The sequence below is a fragment of the Acanthopagrus latus genome, chromosome 20 (assembly GCF_904848185.1).
Source record: "Acanthopagrus latus isolate v.2019 chromosome 20, fAcaLat1.1, whole genome shotgun sequence".
Taxonomy (NCBI): Eukaryota; Metazoa; Chordata; class Actinopteri; order Spariformes; family Sparidae; genus Acanthopagrus; species Acanthopagrus latus.
This window is the reverse complement of record NC_051058.1, coordinates 7,897,947-7,920,194: the sequence shown is the minus strand read 5'-3', so window position 1 is coordinate 7,920,194 and position 22,248 is coordinate 7,897,947. Positions and strand designations below refer to the sequence as shown.

Here is a 22,248-nt window from a genome sequence, read left to right as displayed (position 1 = left end):
CGCGACACAACCACAGACACCATGAGGGGCTCTGGTTCTGGCTCAGGCATGTGTGGGCTGACCAATCAGAGCAGAGTGGGTATTCGGGATGCAGAGCCTCTGAGAATTCAACATGTGTCTCAGTTCTGTTTTAGAAAATTTCTGCTCAACAAGGCAATCCTTCAGAAAACAATACGACCGTCACGTTTTGGCACCAAACATTACATTTAAAGTTTTTAATAGCATATCATTATATTCATTTTGAGCTTTCACATAGCTGTATTGTTGATGCGTCAGGGTAATGATATCAGTACCAGACCTCCTAAAAGCTCCAGTCAAACATTAAGCCAATTTCAGTCAACTGCAGCAATGAGCGGTGCACAATCAAACAATAAAACCGGCGCATAAATGAAGGGTATGGTACCGATAGCTGTGTCAGTGACAGTATTAACATGTTTTTGGGTGGATTATTTCTCTATTGCACCGACAGGAACAAAGCTGTAATATGCTTGCATAACAAAGCCTGCCAGCTGGGCTTTGTGGAACTCTGTTGTGTCAGCCCACATTTTTCAGCCGTAAGAGAGGAGGCTGAGGGAACTAGAATAGGCCTGAGCTCATGAACGACAGCAGAGGTCCAGGACGATGCTGAGCCCACCACCATCCCCAACCCCAACACACTACACTACACACACACACACACACACACACACACACACACACACACACAGACGCACGCACACACACACACCACACACACACACACACACACACACACACACACACACACACACACACACACACAGAGGTTTTGTTACAGAGAGACATCAACATGAGTCATCACAGTTTTGAGACTCCGGGCTTGAATTTATCCACTTTGATGTTTACATCTGTCACTCATCCTCTGTGTGGTGCTGACTCTGTGTGGAGCTGCATTACATAAAAACAACACATGGACCTGTGAGTTTACCTCATTATCATGAATTATCTGGACAATAGCTTGTGTTTTTTCATTCTTTTCACTCTGTCCTATTCCACAATTTAGTTCAAGTTACCCTTCAAATGACACAGGAAACTCTGAGTGTATGTGTGGGTGTGTTAACATCACTGATCGAATCTGTTAGAACTAATTTCTTTTAATATCCTGATTTTGAACAAATGAGGGGTGAAGGACTGTTGCAGGAATTAAGAAAGTATATTAATTAGAAGTCATATTTCAACGACTCTTCCATCAATAATGAACTTCATTAATACTGTCAACAGGTGAGAGAAGACTAATATGGAAAGTTTTAAATAGCAGATTGTAATTACTATATGGTCAAAGTCGATGGCCGACTTGAAGTTATGCTACTTCACACTCCTGCTCCATGACATATAAAAGTATTTACACCAGCTCCATGGACCACCTTGGTTGGCTTGTTTGTGAGTCTAGTATGTCATCATGGGGTCCCGAAGACACCTTTTGACATATGTCTGTCTGCAGACCGACTTGCGTGAGCGCAGTCGCATAACAACTGATGCAGATCAAAGGTACATACAGCAAGAGGGTGAAATTAGGGGGGTGGCTCCCTCACATTTCACACACTTGGCCTGCATTTTGTTTTGATTCATCCAGGTCTGTAGTTGAGACCAAAATGAACTTTACTTGTAATGAACCTTTACAATGTTGACTGGTACTTTTATTTAAAGCTACTACAAGGAACTTTTAGTTTTGTTGATTCTGGTGCCCTCTGTGGACAAAAGCTGTATGAGATCTCTTTATCTGGCTGGCATGTGTATTTGTTTTAAAACAAATGAAAGAAAGACTTAAGACTTTAAGCCATTACCTATTACTATCTAAACCTTAACACATTAACATTAACATTAACTTTAACACAACTGTTTGAAGGGACCACGGCGATGAGTTAATGTATCTGTTTTGTGGCAATGGTCGTGGAATGAAATCTCCACCAGTCTCATTGAGGTTTCAATTTTGAGTGTCCACAAACTTTTGTCCATATTATCTCACAGTTACATTTCTCACAAACTGCAGGTGTGCTGGTTTAGGAGATATATTGTACAGTGGCAGAGAGAGACATTCTTAAGCCAACATCAAAGGTGACCCTGAAGGTAGCAGGAGAGACAACTTCAGGCCCACGCTGCCTCGCCTGAGCGCTGTAGTGCCCCTGGGGAGGTTTATAGGTGCCTTGAACAGAAACTGACAACTTGATAGAAGCGAGGACAAAGCTGGAGAAAGCCCATGAAAAGAAAAATGAGATTTTACCTCAGGGGTTGGGTGAGGTCTTTGCAGTGAAGAGAGGAGAATTCTAGTGTTACCTTGAAATGCATTCATACTCAGTTTTTCGATTGATTTAACCGTCGTTCATCAGCTGAAAACAGTTTCTCTGTCTAGAGGAGCTCATTTGATCTTTTTAACAAAATGAAAAGCAACATAAAACGAACTGTCACAGCATCAGTGATGTTTTGTCAAAAAAGGTCCCTTGATCACTTGAAAACAATCCAATTTTACATCTGAAGTGACATCAAGTGTGTCACAGCAAATAGCAGACTATACAAAGAAAATTAAAAATGTTTCACAATTGAGTTGCACAGACACAGAAATTAATCCTGGAGGATTAAAGCGATGCATTGTTGTGAACGGGCCTATAGAGAGCAGTGGAGTGCTGCGTTCTCACACATGTTCCCGCAGACAAGTCTACCTCAGGGATGATCAGTGCAGGAGAAGTCCACCCAGCCTCTTCTGGGAGACAATCAGCAGCTTCATGTCAGGATGAAAACATGATGCAGTTCAGATGTGGTAACATGATGCCATTAGTGCTGACAAAAGTAAGAAAGAGAGATAGATAGATAGATAGATAGATAGATAGATAGAGAGAGAGAGAGAGAGAGAGAGAGAGAGAGAGAGAGAGAGAGAGAGAGAGAGAGAAAGCAGCATAACTGATTCTGCTATTATTACAGTTTTATGGTACATGAAATTGAGTCAAACGATGCATAAATGTGCTTGGAGGAAGCAGTGTGTTTCCATGGAGGAAGTGTTGGCACATGTGAGGGATTCATCCGCTCCTCTTTGCGCCGAGTGCGATGAGTAAAAGTGTACATTTGGCAGCCAGTGTGCATCCTGATATCATGGATGGTGTGGCACATTGTAAATGAGAGGAGAACAGCTTGAAATTGATGGCAGGCTGGAAGGATAAAATAAGACAAGAGATATTTAACACTGCATGCCTGACTGCAGTGTAGGAGGGGAATAGAGAGAGAGAGAGAGAAAGAGAGAGAGAGAGAGAGAGAGACAGAAGCTAAAGGCCTGAAACATCCCTCCAGCCCTCATTAGCAGAAGAGTGAGGCAGCAGGGTTTTGCTGTAAATGGAGGGCTTAGCCGGAGAGCCGACCAGGCTCTGAGGGCCAAACTCAGCGCCTCTGGAGGTTAACACACACTTTAAAGGAATAGCTTGACATTTTAGGAAGTACGCTTATTAGACTTCTTGTTGAGAGTTAGATTAGATGATCAAGTCCACTCTCATGTTAGCACGCTAAATATGAAGCTAAAGCCAGCAGGCGGTTAGCTTAGCACAAAGACAGGAAACAGGTGGGAACAGTTACCCTGGTTCTGTTCTATACCAGCATCATACAGTTTATTTAAGGTGCATGTCAGAATTAGCCCCTCTCATATTCTTATCTGGAACAAACAGGGGGCATCTTGTCACAACAGTAACTGCAAACTGCTACAAACTGTAGCTGCCATGCACTAGTTAGCTCAGTTAGCTGTGCAGCTAGCAGTCAGTGCTGGCAGCTCAGAGCACGAGGAAAGTGTCCATATTTACACCACTAGCACGGAAGCTTTGGACCTGGATGTGCCAGGGATAGCTGGTTAGCGTGTTAGCTTCAATATATTGCACAGATTTTCTTTTCTTTTTTTTTTTTTTTTTTTTTTACATATTGTGCCTTTAATAACCATTTGTAAAAAAAGACCTGTTAAGTTTTCATATTGGGTTAAGTGCCAAACTGTTTGGACCGCTGCTAAGGCAGTTAGCTTGGTTAATATTTCTTCTTAAACATCTTATACTTAAAGACGCAATATGTAAGTTAGATTTATACATTAAAAAAATTGCCGAAGTTAACAACAGAATGTGAAGAAACAGTTTTGACATATTTGTACTGTGTTGAAGAAATGTCTGTTAACATTAGCATGCTAACCAGCTAGCCCCTAGCCAGTTTGTGTCATTACGTCTGAAAATTTGTGTCATATCTGGGATTAGTGTTTGCAACAGAGGTGTTGCACTCAGAAAGTGTGGGGGGTGCGAACTTGCACAAATAGCCAATTTACACATAACGTTGCTTTAAATAAAATCCCGTTTGAGTGTCTGAAATGACATATTTTGCTACTGCTACCAGCATTAGCATTGTCGCTAAGGTGGCCCAATTTCGGAATTCTGGAGGGGCTCAGTGGGTAGAGCAGGTCGACTAGTGATCGAAAGGTCGCTAGTTCAAATCCCGGCTCCGGGCAAGGCTTAGCTGCATGTCAAAGTGTCCTTGAGCAAGATACTGAACCCCACATTGCTCATCAGTGAGGGCCCTGCGATGAGCTGGCGATTTATCCAGGGAGTACCCTGCCCTCGCCCTGAGACAAGGCTGGGATTGGCTCCAGCAGCAACACCCCACGACCCCATGGAAAGGGATAAGCGGTTACGGACAATGACATGACATGACATGATTTATCAAAGATCAAAGCCAAGATTGAAGCAGAGCTGTGGAGTTCTAGAACTTTGTATGTCAAAAATGTTAAGTATGTCACCATGGAATGAAGATTACAACACAACACAGATCAAAGACACACATTACAGGACCTGCAGCTTTCCACAGGAGAAAGACCATTTTTCAGATATCTGCAACACATTTCGATCGAAGAAAGTGTAGCTCTTGAAAATCATATTTAGTCTTGTATACTGCTGCACCAGAAAAAGAAGAGAAGAGATACCTTGATCGCTTTGGCTTGGCCTATTTGGCAAAATGGCTGACCAAGGAGACGGTAGGCACAACGGTGAAAATCGTAAGTACTTAGTTCTTCATTTTTGAGTTACAGGACACTGATTTAAATTTTTTTATCAGTGCTAATGGTAACATAATTATGTAACTTATCTTACAGGCCCACCAATCGAATTCAATTTCAGACAGGATGAGGAAGCAGCCGGTGACCGCCTAGATAGTTTTGTTCAGTTGCTGAACCTTGTCATTGATAGAAATGGTTTTGACGGCATTGCGTGGATTTTATGGCTGTTCGGAGTTCTTCCCAACATCAATGAAAACCATGACAACAACGAAAACCATGACAACAACGAAAACCATGACAACAACGAAAACCATAACAACGTGGAGGACCTCGCCAATGACAATGTGAATGACAACGTTGACTTTGACAACATTGACAACGATGACGACAATAACGAAAATGCAGCAGACGCTGATGCTGTTGCCATTGCCGAGGTTGCTGTTGGAGTCGGTCAGGATGTAGAAGAGCGTGACCCCCTGCTTAGACGATCACTGAAGAGGTCCAGAGAGGAGGATGAAGAGGACGACGAACAGAGAAGCAGGAAACGATTCAGATGGTGCAACGAGGATGACTGCTCATCAGACATCTACGCTGGCAGCATTTGCAGTGACCCTAACAACACTCACAGGAATACTGAGAATACGGCTGTCGAACACGCAGGTGCTAGTGCTGAGTGTGCAGAGGAAGACCCTCTGCCTGGTCCATCCACGAAATGGCCAAGAGAGCATGACCAAGGAGAAAATCAGTCTAGCAGCAGCAGAAAATTAAGACAGTGTCATGCGTTTGAAGACAGCGACTCTGATACAGATATGGACAAAACCGGACACAATCTTGCTCAGACTAGTTCTGATATTGATCTGTCTGAAGATGAGGGTGCTGTGGAAGATACTGACAAGGAAGATAGCCAGCAGGTGGAGGAGGAAGAGCCACAGCCCAGTTGCTCTGGAAAGAGGCCTTGGAAAAGGGATGACAGAGAGAGAGGGAGAGGCAGCAAAAGATGTAGACGTTAAAGAGAGACACCATCAGTGAAGACTTATTTAGAAGATTTACGTTAGGTTAGGGCTGTTGCCCCACAGCAGGAAGGACCGGGCAGGGCCTCTCTGTGCACGATCTCCCCAGTCTGTCGTGGGTTCTCTCCGGGTGCTCCGGCTTCCTCCCACAATCAGAGACATTGCGTGGTAAATCTAAAAAGTCTATTTCTTGAAAATTATATTTAGCTTCATGTACTACCACAAGGGCAGCACAGCGGCACAGTGTCTAGAGCTGTTGCCCCACAGCAAAAAGGACCGGGCAGGGCCTTTCTGTGCGAAGTTGTAGCTGAACCATGACTCTCTCCCATCTTCAAATAAAGAATAAAAACTCACTTATTCAGAACTGCACACCCCACTTAACTCTCTACATTGTCTTTTTCTGTCTGTTTCTTGCCGTTTTTTTTTTTTTTTTTATATGTATCATACGGTGTTCCTCGAGTTCCCAAAGAGGCACCTTTAAATAAAATGTATTATTATTATCGTTATTAAATTGTCTGTAGGTGTGAATGTGAGCGTGGATGGTTGTCGGACAGGATGTAGAATAGCAGTTGCTACTTTGTGTTTCTGGCCTTTATCCATTTTTGGCTTTGTTGGATTCTTGGTTTTGTCGGATCATTCAGCTTTTGTTTAAGAAAGCTCGCCTATTGTTCCCGAATCCCGTCTGCCTCCTTGGTGTGGACTGCATTTGGGTCCTCGGCTCATCATTTCTCAAGTTGTGACAGTTTGTGCCTAAAGAAATGATGTTTGATAATAAACAAAAAACGACAACAACACTTCACTGGTGCTGCGAGCTCCCAGTTTGGGTAGATTCAGCTAAAACCACCGCTAGCTGAACCTTTAACTGAGCTTACTAGCTAAAAGCAGCTACAGTCAGTAACAGTAAGTGGTTACACTAGTGCACGCTGCCCATTTGTTTGGTACGTAAAGTACTTTTTAAACAAATAGGATACTGTCAAATCATATTAATAGGTGAGCTTTAGATGTGCAGGCTATCTATTTTCTTCCTTTTCAGTCTAAGCAACATGCTGCTGCCTGCTAGCTTTACAAATAACAGTGCAGACATTAAAGTGACATCAATATTCTTATCTAACTCTCACCAGGAGAATGATTAAGTATGTAAGCCAAAATACCAAACCATAGATCAGCATGTTGGCTGATTTATGTGTTGTGCACTCTAGCTAAGAAAACAGAATACAACTGAATTCAGTGAGAGTACACATAGTCCCTTTGATGGATTAAATGAGCCCGTGCAAATGTGGAGGTTATTATCTACACCAGCCGGGATCAGCAGTTTGAAACTGGGGGAGAAAAAGATCATTAAAATTATTATTTGGTTTCGTAAATAAACCCCTGCAACATTATTTTCTAGTTTCTGATTAAAAATCAATTTGCAATCTGAAACACATGAAATTGAAACTTGTGAATCCTGTTTGTTGTCGGCACGTCGCACAGAATACAAACAAGAGACTCCATTGACATAAATTAAAGTGCCATTTACTTCAGAGGGCACTCGCTCTGTGTTTTTTCTAACATGGGGGCAATCGCCTCCGTCAGCGGACCAAAGGATGTGACTTCATGCATTCTCAAATGAGCAACAGTAGCTGATGTTAGTCCACATGGCCCCTTTAACTTCTTGAACACTATGTTTTATATTATAATCTTTACTAAATCATTAAAGGGCAATTCTGAGGTCATATTTTCAAAATGCGATATGTCATATTTCTTAGCAAAGGCAGTTTAAAAATGGAAATCCTTTCAAACATCACAGTGTTATGGGCGCAGGTTCACAGGTGAGAAGCCACTGCGGTAATAGTGACTTGTTTACTTCTGCCCTCAACCCAAATTTGACATTCCATTTCGATTCAGTGTGATTTCAATCCCAACTACAAAAAGGGCAGCCTTGCTACAAAATAGCAACATGCATTTTTTTTTTTTCCTTTTCAGTAATAGCTTTTGGACAAGTTCTATATTTTGAAAGGAGGGTGAAACGAATAACCCCTATTCAAATCCTCCTGGAGTTTTTTTCTCAGCGAACCTCAGATGTTTTAGTGCGTCCATGATTGAGGTGCCGGGCCAAAAAAACTGCACCTCGGGTTGAGCCAACCTCGCTCTGGGTCAAATTGTGAAAAGTATGACTCACTGAAAGCCTTTCTGTGCTAAGAGCATACACAAATTCTGAAAAAAACAGCCAGCTGAGCCGAGTTTCACTTGAAATAAAACATACTTTGGCTACATAGAATGTAGCTGCTGCAGGGTCCATGTGTATACCATTTCGGGCTGTCGTGAACCTTGCTACTCCGGGACCTTAGTGGGATGTGACTAAAGATTATGGTGCTTTGGAAGGCCAGAGTGGCACCGCTGCATGTTCACAAATTGAGATTATTACAGAACACCCTCGGTACACTGAAATATAGATGAGAGAGAGGAGCATTTTGGCACTCAGAGCTGGGTCAAGCAGCGCCAGTCAAGCAGCCTCTGTAATGCTCAACCGTAATGACACACACATAAGTAATTTCTTTGTTTGTGTAATGGTGGGAGCTGATTACCAAAAGCAAAGAGACCTACGTATTTCCAGGGCTGCAATTTGCATATATTATCAGTGACAAAACAAGTGGGAAAAAAAAAAATTACAGCATGGGAAGAAAAAGCACTCTCCCGTGGTCAAACACAGTGTGTTGAAAGAAGCCGAAGAAATGAGACGAAAGAATTCCATTGAAGCAAATGTATGGCTTTCTAAGAGGCATGAACAAGGCCTCGCTGCCTGTCACAGCCACTTTAGCAAATCACTGTGACAGCGGATGCCAATAAAGAGGACGGGAAACGTGGCGTTTTGCGAGAAAAGATGAGTCGGAGGAACAGAGGGGCGAGCTGAGGGAGAGGAGAGGACAATAACAGGAAGTGAAAGAGTGAGACACGGAGCGATGGATAAACAAATTTCTCTCTCCCGCCTTTAATGTTTGGCGAAGCAGCAAAATGGCTGGCCTTGTCAAATGGGCATATTAGATGAATAATTCAAGGCGGCTGGCAGACTGGGCGTTCGGAGGACGGTGTCAGTGGTTGACAGGGGACACACGTTAGGGGCTGGAGTGGATGTCAGTGATGCATTAGAGGGAATGGCTGCAGCGTGCGTGCGTGCAAGAAACGCATGCTGCTTGTTTGGTGGGAATATGAGGCAAATATACAGAGCGAGGAAGGGGATAAATGTGTTCTGGAGACTTTGGGGGCAGGCACTTAACAGAGAAATGCCCACACTGCAGAGGATACTCACATACAGAGTTTTCAGGAGCCTTTAGCATACATCTGGCTCAGTCCCTCTCATGGGCGGTCATGGAGAGAAGTGTCTTCAGCACGCACCAAGTCATCAAGGCATCAAGGCTTTCTGTTCGATGTTGTGGACGCATGTTTTCCTCGGTCCGTGATCCAATACACCCTAAATCCTGACAGAAACCGAGGCCGGTTATCGACCGGCAAATCTACAATGCTGCACTTCCTGGACCATCAATAGAGACCTGAGGAAGAACAAGAGAGAACCAGAGGAGGGAAGCAGAGGTCAGGGCAGCTCAAAGGCTGATTTGATCTCAACCAGCGAGGTCCTGGAGAGGCGAGTCTCTCCGTGGTGGGGAGGAAGGTGGGGGCGAGAGGTGCGGAGGTTGAGATGGTGCCCGTGTTGAATGTTAAACCTTGTTACAGGCGTTCATGTTTTCACCTTAACAGCGTCTCAATGCTGAGGGAACCAAAGGCTTCAATACTGAACTTTTTGCCTCGCAGCAGGGAACACCATCACCCTTCTCACGCTGATACTTTGTACTCATCATGACGAGCTGTGTACCTTGAAATGGCAACTACATGCTGAGGGCTGACACAGACTGCTGTGAACACACTTGTAAAATACTTGAACAGTGTTTTTCAAAGTAAACAACATCTGTACATCAAAGTAGGGAGGAATATCTGGGAGCACTGGCTAGCTCATTTAAAGGGGCACTATGTAGTTTTGCAGGTATGTAAGAAATACATAGTCAGAATATTTATATGACAATATCAATGAGGTTATAATAAAAATTAAGAAATATATCTATTTTCTATATCTATATATCCATATACTGCATAATTCCACAAATTAACGTAAGTTTTGTCTCTCCTTTCATATTTTTGCGTTGTCTTGCTACGTTGTCACTTTATTGCACAAATGTCATCCATGATTAGTTACGAAGTAATGTCGAATCCGTGATGGCTAGATGAAAATTCTAAAACCACTACAAACGTTCCTCCAAACAGGAACTATCAGGCCAACAACTGTAGAATATTTAGGAGAATATTCTGAGCATCCACGCTGAAACCGAAGTTGGTGACAGCAGCTCAAACACTGTTTGCTACTTTCGCAGCACCTGCTAGCATTAGCAGCAAATGGCACAAAAACGAGGAGGAGATGTGTCTCAGTGTCACTCACCACGGTGGAGAGAAATTGTCGGACATACTTTATTGTCTCTCACACAGCTGACTTCAAAGTTGAAGCTCAAAATTACCTTGTGTGTTGACTCGTAATAGCCTGAAAAGCACAGCTGACAAACACAAACACACACACACACACACACACACACACACACACACACACACACACACACACACACACACACACAAACCTGAATATTTCAGCGTCATCATACACACAATTTGATCTCAATAGACCTTATTCACGGATGACATCTGGACTTGTCAAAACCAGGTGCGACTCTAAACATTAATAATGACAGCATTCCTTTTACAGTGTGTGTTAGGATTAAGAGTGCATTTTGTCAGTCCCGGCCCCCGGTGCATGCCGGCTCGCTCACGTTGTTTACTGGCAGACGTGAATATAAATGAAGCTGTCATTAATGTCATTAGTTACACCTGTGCTTTTTCCTGCGACGACATGTCAGAATGACTGCCGCTAAAAAGCTCAAGGACAACTTACACTTATTAGTGCACGGAGTCTGGTGATTTCAGCTCCCAGAATAGCTGCTACCTCGGATTAATGAGGCAGAACAACCGAAAAGACCCCTTGTGTGTGTTTGTGTGTATTTCCCACATAATATCATCTGCATCTTTACATAACTGAATAAACAGTGAGAGCCTGAAGAGACAGCTATAGGCAGCGGCCAATAATGATGAGCTGCGAGCAAAACATTTTAGGGTTTTGCGTTGCATTCATGGCCATGTAATCACCCTGGAAATTCATTTCAGAATGTGACCACATACACGTACACACTGCCAGTCATTTGTTTGTGATATTGATTTGGGGACAAGGACGCATCTGTCTGTCAAGATAGTGTTGTTTCTGAACACATCTTCAAATATCTTTTACAGTTTGACGACCATATGCAAAGTTACAGACCTTGATCTATGGGACTAATGTTAGCTTTCTGGCTAATATCCACTAAAGTGATCTTCTATGTGGTGAGGGAACTAGTTTAAGTCATATCTGGGGTTCGTCCTCAACTGGAATCGTGAACAACATTTCCATTGCATAAGAAGCTTATAGGATTGTAATGACTGTTCCAGATATTAGTCAAACCCTTTGAGGTGTTCATTATCAGGATTTAATGCATGACGTGGATTTCAATTCAAGTCAGCGAGGCTAACTGGCTAACTGAGCTAATGTCAGGTATGTACGGTTTTTATGTAATTATCAAGGTTCAAACTTAGTCTTTGTTGTCAGAGTCTCAAAGGAGTGTCAAGGGCTGGTCAAAGATCACATGTACAACATCTACAGAATCATTCGCTCTCATTTTGACCCATCCCAGCTCACAAGTATGAAGAGAAGGTCAGTGCAGGTGCTAGCATGAATACACTTAGCTTACATGTATGTGCAGCATAAGCACCGGTTTGGATTCGCGCACATAAAGACATACACGCTTCTCCTTATAAAAGCCAGATAGCTGTCAAGCGTCTAATGCACTAAGTCAAAGGCAAAGGAGGATTTCAAACATTAGCATTCCTCCATAATCGCTCCTAATCCAAACACTAACATAACAGGAGGAAGTTCAGTCTAATTGAGGAGGGGATGAAAGCCAAGGATATCCTGTGTGGGAAAAGATATCTGGATTAATGAGTGTTGTTGTGGTAGTGTGTGTGTGTGTGTGTGTATTTGGTTGTAGTGAGTGTAACAGTGTATTGTGTGGACGTGTGTTTGTGTGTCTGACAGGACAAGAGAGGGTAATTGTTACTGTATTATAACCTATATGTGGAGCTGCCACCTCATCAGTGAACGTTCACAGTCATAAGAAGCATGTTTGATTGGATTTTCCTGTTTTAATCACTCTGCCTCTATTTTTGCTTATGGTGATAGGGCCTGGCTAATTACAAGGAGGGATTAAATTTGAATGTCAACATGTTAAAGGCATGCAATCATGGCCGTGAACACTGAAGGGAATCGGCAGGCATAATTTTAAATGAATTAACCGTGTGTGATTGCAACCCAATTGGCAGAATAAATGTTGGCAACGTACGTTACAAACCATGGATATGTTGAAATTGACATTTCTTTGTGTTTCAATTTGATGTTTCACTAGGTTTGGTCACAAAGACCACTTGGTTAGGGTTAGAAAAAGATCATGTTTTGGCTTAAAATTCATGCTATGGTCACCACAAAAACAGCTGGAGCGATCTTCTCAGGAAGTGGTATGACTTTAAAACACTGAAACACTGTGGACCCCTGTCAAAATATACAGCACCACACTTACAAATGTTAAAACCCAGTCTTGAACTGCGGTCAGTGGCTTGGCAGCCTTCTGGCCTATAACTGCACCACCTTCACCTCTGCTTCCAAATACCCGGTCATAAAAATGTAATGCAAACATGATAAGTTTTGTAGAATTGCAATTTGGTATATGTCAAACAACTGCATACCTATCAGTGGTTTAAAGAATTGTTAAATTGCTTGCAACCTTGTGAAGATATTCATGCTCGGACCGTGTTCATGGGAGGACCGTGTAGATTTTTGAGTGTGACTGACATAAAAACAAACTGAGAGAAAGTATTGTAGAATTTCTGTGCAAAAATAAAAGCCCTCCACACAAACTGTTACTATAGCACTCAGGTAATCTACTGAAGCTGTGCCTCCTCAGATCATCTTCAGGATTACTGTGCCACCTGCTGCTGAATCAGAGAAAGTGGCAAAAGGCCACGAGCAGTAGATGGATTCAGACCACGGATCTTCTACGACAGTCCTTGCCAGAAAAATGAAACCATTGGTTGTTTTTCTCACACACTTAAAATACCCAACTTTTACACCTTCCTAACAAGCCACCTCTTGTTCTGGTGAGAGTGTTATAGGTGTCAGCATGCTAGAAACTATCTAAATGAACTTTGTTGGCTGTCGTCATCTGAGGTAAAAAAGTGTTTATAGCTGTTCCAAAGAGCAAAGTACAAAAACAGTGACGTTTATCTGGCCATCATAGAGATGGGTGAGCTACTATAATCAAACAAAAGGGACATTTTTAGGCTTGTCCTAGAACACATTCATAGTGTTGCACTTGTTTGTGCCAATAAAAAGTGACAGAATAGATCAACTTTGAGAGTCGGACTTTCTCAACTTTAAGCAGCTGGCAAGTTCTTGAAAAGGTATTCAAATGGTGTCAGGTACTGTAGAAAGTATACTGATACCTTTACTGTCCATTAGGTAGCAAAGTTGGGAAAATCTTTGGGATGGAAGCCGACCCGATCCTACAATCCCAAAGCATCAGTATTTGATGTGTTTGGAAAGAAACTCAAAAATCAACAAGTCTTACAAATAGAAGCATTAACCAAATATTTTAAGTTTCCTAAACCTAACTTAACCTTTGGGGTTGCAGATCAGAAAACACTCAGATGAATAAATAAGATTCATAAAAACAAAACAAAAAAGCAAAAAAACTAAACAAAGTATAATTTAACACCACAGCTATTTAACTGTATATTGTATATATTTCTAGATTGTCTACTTTTTAAAATTTATTTCATTTTATTTTATTGTCTACCTTACTATTTTATTTAGATATTTCTTGTTATCTCTTGTTTCCATTCATGCTGTATTTTTATTTCTACTTTGCATGGAACATCTGGAAGAAAAATAATTTCCCCCCTGGGGATTAATAAAATATTTTGATGATATTTTTTCTGATTTTGATGAGTGTAATTTACACTGCATAACAAATTATCCTTGCCTAGCATCACCTTCAATATTGATCTCCAAGGGGCATTATCAGATGGCATAGATAAAAATGCCTGTGGTCACAAATGGATAGACCTACCTGGATAGAAACCTTGGATGTAATGGTGAGATAGCTAACGTGACAGCAGAACATGCACAACTCAAATCACAGATTGGACACCAGCTTGATAGCTTCAATTGAAATGTAATGTTATGGGGGTTAGCTAGCTACTACTAACCCTGCAATCATTATACTGTCATCAACACTTTAGTTTGTTGGGTTCCAGCATGTAAGACTTTTAGATGAAAACATTAAAAATGAACTAAAATGATCTACAGAATATTAAAAAAAAAACATCACTATGTATTGTGTTGCAGAGATAACTACTGAAGCTAGCACACTAACCTGCTATACTCTCATACAGCTCCACAGCTCCTGCGCTAGCAGTGTGAACACCAACACTCCCCCGGCGCTCCGAGCTCCCAGTCTGGACTGCTAGATGCACAGCTAACTGAGCTAACGAGCTCATGACAGCTACAGTTAGCAGCAGTTAGTGGCTATTCTTGTGATATGCTGCCCCCCAATGTGTTTTGAGCATGAATTTGACAGGATGCCAGTTCTTACTGCACCTTCATTCTAAATCTAAATCACAAGTAACAGTCACATGAACATGCTTGGTATCCTGTTATATAATATTTAAAGTGTTTAAGTGCATGTATAGGCACATGTAAGTATGTGTTCCCTTCATGTTTCCCACAAGTTGAATAGAGTGCCGATATAGGGGATGAGTGCAACTGGCCGAGGTTCATATATACATTAAGCATCTTCTTCCATCCTTTCCGGAGAAACTAAACATTGTTAATATTTAGAGTGATTGTTGCCTTGCCTCACATTATCTCGCCCCCGGAAGGTGCTTCCAAGCGATGCACAGCACGTCAGCACCCATCAGTTTAGTGTGTTGTTAGCCAGCTTCTTGGGTGCTAATGTTCCCTCAAAGTTTATTGCTTGGTGAAATGGCTCCATTAGTGTTGAAACCCGGAGTAATGGCATGCAGATGGGTCTTCATGTGCGAAGACTTGAGAACAGGAATGTTGACTGACAGACAGGAAGGCAAAATGTCTACCTGCCTTTATACTCTCCCTGTGTGTGTGTGTGTGTGTGTGTGTGTGTGTGTGTGTGTGTGTGTGTGTGTGTGTGTGTGTGTGCGTGTGTGCGTATGAAGTACGCATGAAGAAAATTAACCATAATTACCGGCATCTCTTTGTGTGGCCTTCACACGTGTGCATAAGTGTCTGGGAGTGTGTCTCTGATTCGACGTGTGTTTGTGTTATCGAAGTCGTGTTAAGTGTTTTATCGTGTGAGTGTGTGTGCGTGTATGTGTGCGTGTGCATGTACATGCATTAGAGTGAGGATAAGTGTGTTTTTGTGTGTGTTTGTGTGTGTGCCGTCTCCTCTCAGGGGATGGCAGGCGGTTTAGAGACGCGTACGCTTCTATTCAGCTGTTACACTCTGCTGCTCCTCGGGGGTCTTACGGAAAGCGACGCAGCAGCGAGAGGAGAGTGTTGTGATGACAGTAGGAAAAGGGACGCTACGCCACACTATAAAATTGCTCTGCTCGCTAAAAGAAACTTTAAGTTTGTTAGTGTTGGCCTGAAGGAACTCTGAACTTTTGAACTTTAATTCCAACCACCACATGATGGAAAATGTTCCTGACTCTGTCGATGAAAAAAGACAGAGGCAAGGCAACACCGTGCTGTTGTCGGTGTAAGATGCAACCCTTCTTCTTCACGGAGGTTAATGTATGCGTGGTGCTTATGGGTGCTTATATTCCTGTGGTTATGTACAACCACACTCTGTCTGTGTGTCCGTTGAGAGGACCACCTCAATAATACGTGTGAGAGACTGCTTTCTCTTAAAGTCGGAATGAGTAAGACATAGTGATCGAGCTACTTCACCATCTTATAAGCGAGGAACAAACTAGTTTTCATCCCACCTCATTCCGTAGCTGGTAACATGTCCCCTGAAGACATGTTTTCAAATGTAATGGCACTGGTGTGTCAGAGATGACAGTGAAAGTGGTAGTGATAGCCTTTTCATAGACACTGTTGGAGGTCGGGATATTGATGAGGTTGGCAGCGTTCCTGACATGATTGAAGGTTTGTATGCGAGAAGAGATCGATACGCAAAAAAGCACAATTTGTCTGGCACAAAATGTAATGATGAGATCATGGACCGGTGGCAACGTAAAAGACTCTGTTCCCTGTCCAGTTCATCTTATCTTGTGAAGGTGGGAGAAGTCAGACATGAGTCAGAGACATAAATGTCTGACACATTATCTGACACTTTAGACCAAACCCTACAAGTGTCAAGTTATCGCTTCCAAAATGTATTCAGCATTTCTCCTGCTACTTTTATGTGTTTTGAGACTTCTCTTACAATCCAACCCATTTGTAAAAAAACCCCCAAAAAACTAGGTGGTACCTTGTAGTATAACCATTCATGATTTATTGTTCACATCCAGTTCTTTTTTGAAATACAGAAATACATTGCAGGTTGCGTAAATGTGCCAGTGACAGAACAACTGCTTTTCTATGTACTAATGATATAACAAAATGAATGTATTTTTACGTGGGCTACGCCAGTGTGCCAGCTTGGCCTATTCACCATTTGTTATTGTGAGCAAATTGCCTTTTGAATGATTTGTTTTTCATAATTATATTCAATTTATTTGATAAATTAATTGCAGTGTAAAACCTGTCTAAAAAACAATTGTGAGTTTTGATAAAATCATGTTCATTATTTTCTATTTAAAACTCTCATTGTCGCACAACATTTAACACGACATTACACATTATTTTCCACAATGCGCACGTGTCATATTAGATCAATCACATACATTAGGACATATTTTGTTAACAAATCAATAGACCATAGCATCATTACAAACAAGATTAGGTCAAAACATTTTTATGGCATCACTTCTTGTATATGGCATGCAAAAAACATTCAATGCTGGTTTTATACTAATCCAGTAGTTGTTGAAAGCATTTTTAACTAAACTGATCTGTAACAGTTTCTTAATAATGTTAACCAGAACCCTATGCCTTGGAAAATGTATATGAGGGTATGCTGTACACATCTTGGTCCGATATGCAGCGTTTAACATCTACAGATCATCTCAAAATCATTTAAGAGGTTTAAAGTAAGTAATTCCAACGTTGTCGACACAGAGAACTGTTTTTCTCCCTGGTGCATAATTCTTCTAGTTGAATTGGTTTCTTCCTGTTGAATGTTAAATCACTGCCATGAGTTGGACATGTTGAATATCACAACACTGACCATGCAGCACCAGTCTCTATCCATTTAACTGATGGCACAGCCAGAGAGGGCTCGGGCCGGTGTTAGTCTCTAATCCCACATGTTGCACTGATTTACAAACTCAAATGAATTCCTTCTTAGAGATAAAAGAAAATTCAAAGACTTCTCCAAAAATATTACGTGACACTTTGAAGGCCCTTATTACGGGGACAGACGATCTCCGGTGAAGCCTTCAAAAACAAGCTAAAACTGCAAGGTTTAGAAGAGAAATGAAACAGCTGGAGGGAGAGGCTGCTCAAAACCCCTCCAGGGAACAATATCAGATGAAACTTTAGCTGAAATAGCAATAGATTGTAAAATCACTTCTGAATATTAAACCCCAACTTTTTTGGAATACTGAGGGATGCATCATAAATTATTAGTGAGAGAATTACAAATGATTAGGAGGAGATCAAACAATCCTCAAGATTAAATAGCAGTCAGAGTTCTAACAAAAGGTAACGAGAAAGAGTAATGAGGCTGAAGTAGAAGGGTGCTGATCCACTTAACACTGAGCTGACTTTAGAGGAAATACAGCAAGCAACACATGAGCTAAAGTCTGAGAGGGCCTCTAGACCAGAGGGTCTTACACCAGAATTCTATTTAAAAAAAGTCCCAAGCATCTATCTTATTTAGTGCTAAATTGATAATTAGCACAAACAGAATGAGGAGCCGAGGCCAGAAACCAAAGCACTTGACAAAGTGAAAAATCTGATGTAATGATGACGCTAGAGAACAAGTTAAAGGACAAGTTCACCCCAAAATTATAATTCAGTCATTATCTACTCAACCCTGTGGGAAGTTTCCTTGACATGAGACCCCAATTTTGAATGTTTTCGGCAAATGCCACACAATCAACCGGCTTACACTCTGCGATTATCTCATTAAATCTCTTTAATAGTTGACCTTGCTAGTCATGGGGTCCGCCATTTTATCAGATGAATATCAGCTGTAATCTTTATTGTTGTTATTAATGAGATATTAAGGCATTCAATATGCAGTTTAGATGAGTTTGATGAATACACTTTGAAACACCATCATGAAAAAAAGAGAAATTGTATGAAAGCTAGTGAGTGGTGCAGAGGTTCTCCGACCGTATTGTAAAGAAAACATTGTGATTGGTTCTGCAGCTGTGAAGACATTCACTCGAAATCATAACTTTCAATCTGATGGTGGCACCGGAGGAAAAGTCATCACTAGAGTCAGCAGACTTTTTGGAATTTAACCGCAGGCCTTCTAATAGTTGTTTTTTGTGTTGTGCTGCCATTGTTATGTTTTATCAAAAAAGGACCCATACGCAAGACACAAAGGTCTGCAGGTGGCCTCCGCAGAATATTCAAGTACAGAGCTCAATGTGCACCAATTATATTTCTCCATTTAGTCTTCCAGACGTTTGTAATAATGTTATTGTAGGCACTTCATTGTCATGGCCACTTCCTCACAACCAAAGCATTCCTTCGCATGCATGCACAGTCACACACACACACACACACACACACACACACACACACACACACACACACACACACACACACACACACAGTGGGCGCAGGTGCTCCTTGTTGTCCTGATGAACCACTCCTGTCTCTCTCCGCCTCTCAGCCACTACATTCACATCCTGCGCGCTGGCAAATAACAGCGTTCGGCCATTTTTAGTCAGCAGGTGGCTGCCTGTCAGGGGGGGTTCGTTGTCTACGTCCAAACAAACTGTTGAAACAATCTTCCATCTTCACTTTGAGAGAGTGGGAGTCCAGTTGGTGGTGGTGTGAAGAACAGTATTGTGGGTAAATGTCACAGAGAGCCTTCTGTTCCATATCTGACTAAGTGAACAAAAAGAAAAAAAAGGGAAAAAAAAGAAAAAGAAATCCTTGAGTGTGTCCAGCACTTTGTCTGCTCGAACAACAGAGAGGACGGTGACTGAGGTCCGTCAATGTCATCTTCTTATAATAAGACCAAACATGCAACTGCTGCGCTACGACTGACATCTTAATGAACCAAACATGGACACTTTCCTGTCAGAAAATGACCTTGCACCTTGACCAAAATTAAGATTATTTTATTTTCTGTTTTGTGCCAATGAGCGAGGATGCACACAACTGAAATACAAAAAATCACAGTGGCAGCAGGACTCGACCAATGTTCCTACATATTTAGTATAGTAGTGTTAAGTTCTTTACACGGATCAAACGCAAGATCGAACTTTTTGCTGTCTCAGACTCATGACATTTGACATTTCACCTTGATATCGCTTTTTTCACATTATGCAACACTGTTAAGTGAATTAAATGTAAATATACACAAGTTGACTTCCTCGACTCCTCCACTTGCAATGCAATGTGGAGGGACTTAGGCGTGAGGAGACAGGAGGCGAGGAAAGGAATCGAGGATGTACAAACAAAGAAATGAGAAATGAGAGGAGCCTGGATTCAGCATTGGAGGCAGAGCCCCAGTCATTCCTATGAAAGCAAGAAAGTTTGACTTCCCTGGTATGAAATTACCCAGATCTTCCGTGTTGTGCCGGCCATAGAGCGCGCACACCAAGGACTTCCACTGATCAAGCCTGCTAACTGGTTTAGTGCCTGGCTAACTTGAATGGAGATACAATTTTACTGTGCAGCTTTTTTACTCTTTTGATTTATCAACCGTCTGAATGGCTCAAATTGTGACAGTGATTTAGACATACGCATACAGTGTTACAATACTCACTTCCTGTTCATGCGTACTGTCTATAATTAGGCCATTCGGAATGGATGTTTGACATGGGTAAGATTCCCAATATTAGTTAGTTAGTGCAATGTGTCGATTCACCGCTGTTGGGATATTTCAAGAGTAATGGTGGATCGACTGACTGATCGACATTAGATTCATGCTGCTTCCATGGCTAAAAAGTTTGATGATTGAAATAGTTTGAAGGTTGAAAACTAGAACTCAGCTTTGTAGGATCAAAATCCAGTTTAGTATCTGTTGTGTCAGCAGGCTGCTCACCTGGAATCTTTACATGTGAAAGATGTTAACGTCTTGCTCAAAGACACTCCAGCACGGTGCATGTTTGATGTCACACAGCGCCTCTCTCTGTGATCCTCTCTGAGTTGCTTAAACTGTGACATTTTAGTGGAAAACTTTTCTCTGGAATTCAAACGAGAGAAAAAAACAGAAAAAACCCTTTTAGTTCAAGCAGGAAGACAATTATAATTTTAATTTTCTCATCACACTCGGTCCCCACCTCTCAATTATTATCCGGTGAACTCACTAAGTTATGTGCACGTACCCTCCTGTCAACCATGATTAACCTAGCCAGAGGGTATTTAAAGTCTCTTGCAAGTTTTTTTTCCAAGTCTTTGCTTCAATTCTGCATTGCACCTCCAACAGCAGTGTCTCCCCCACCCAAACGTTCACCGCTGTGATTGTCTGGTATGTTCAAGGTATAGGGACATGTCTCACAAGAGAGGAAGAACAGGAATTTTAATGCTAAAATATACAGGGTATAGTGTATGTATAATAGTACAAGAAGTATAATAGTATATATTCATGTGTAAATATGAGGGATTACTTGTGACCTTAATGCAACAGTTGGGATACATCTGCGACCAGTCAGACTGCGTGACTGAATTCAGCCCGTCGCGTTAAAAAAAGTGAATCATGCACGTTTTTGACCTCGCTGAATGCTAGAATCATCAAAACATGCTGCAGCTTGGCAAGCGAGCGAGGAGCGCCGGTCCCCGCCAGCTCTCCCAGTCTGTCTCGCTGGCTGCGGGCCCAGAGGGCAGGGCACAGGGATGGATAGGCCTGTCGCTGGCTCTCTGCTGCCCAGATGGCTCGCTCTGTCAGCGGGCTCGCCACCAGGAGGGGTGGCACCCCTGACGTCAGGCCATGATTGGAAACGCCAGCTTTCATTTGCTTTTCCCCCTCCCCGAGCACCTGTGGACTGCGTGGAGAAATGAGAGGGTGGTGGTGCTGGAGCCCGGCCGAGTGTGTGCGCGTGTTCTTGGCCATCGTTTTCGAGAGCCAGTTGAAGTTGGGCACTTGTGGCGCGGATATTCATTGGCTATCATTTTGGCTGATTTTAACCTCCTTGCGGTAATAGAGTGTGATTAATACTTTTTTGAAATTGAAGCTTTATTTTTGACCTTGCAAACAGAAGTTGACAAAACAACCCACAGTCTTCCTCAGCAGATGTAAATTGTAGATGATTACATTTTCATTTCTCTGACATGTAAGGTGTACATGTAAGGTGAGAGGGGCAGCAGAGAACATTCACCTGAATCTGCAGTTCACCTGATCTCTACAGAGTATTTTAGCATCTTTCAGCTCAGTGGGGGTTATTTATTTATGTATCATTTAAAAGGGCCATAGAGTGTACTTGACCACTGGGCAGCTTCAGTGAGGATGTAGCCTCTGTACATGAGGCCCTCGTTCTAGAGGACACAGCCTCTGTACAAAGGTTGCTCGCTGTAGAGGCACACATCCTTTTCTTTACAAAGGGTACCCACTCTAGAGGACACAGCCTATGCACACAAGACCCTTGCTGTAGAGGACACAGCCTCTGTACAGTGGATGCTTGCTGTCCAGGGTGCAGCCTCTTTACACGGGACGCTGGCTCTGGAGGACACAGCCTCTGTAAGTGGGTCTATAGTTTAAGACTAAGCTGCCAAACAAACAAACAAAAAAA

General features: G+C 42.1%; 1 protein-coding gene and 1 long non-coding RNA gene across 2 annotated transcripts; one reads left to right on the top strand and one right to left on the bottom strand.

Moving 5' to 3' along the window:
• Positions 1-1,925: 1,925 nt before the first annotated feature.
• On the bottom strand, positions 1,926-4,637 carry LOC119010090. Its single transcript, XR_005071898.1, has 3 exons — positions 4,530-4,637; positions 2,652-2,793; positions 1,926-2,202 (listed from the first exon to the last, which is right to left on the bottom strand). It is a non-coding gene; the product is annotated as an uncharacterized LOC119010090 (long non-coding RNA).
• A 185-nt stretch (positions 4,638-4,822) lies between these two features.
• Positions 4,823-6,409, top strand: LOC119010089 (putative uncharacterized protein DDB_G0286333). The gene is made up of 2 exons (XM_037081951.1): positions 4,823-5,023; positions 5,120-6,409. The coding sequence occupies exons 1-2, from the start codon at positions 4,984-4,986 to the stop codon at positions 6,031-6,033; spliced, it is 954 nt and encodes a 317-aa protein (XP_036937846.1). The 5' UTR covers positions 4,823-4,983; the 3' UTR covers positions 6,034-6,409.
• Positions 6,410-22,248: the final 15,839 nt, after the last annotated feature.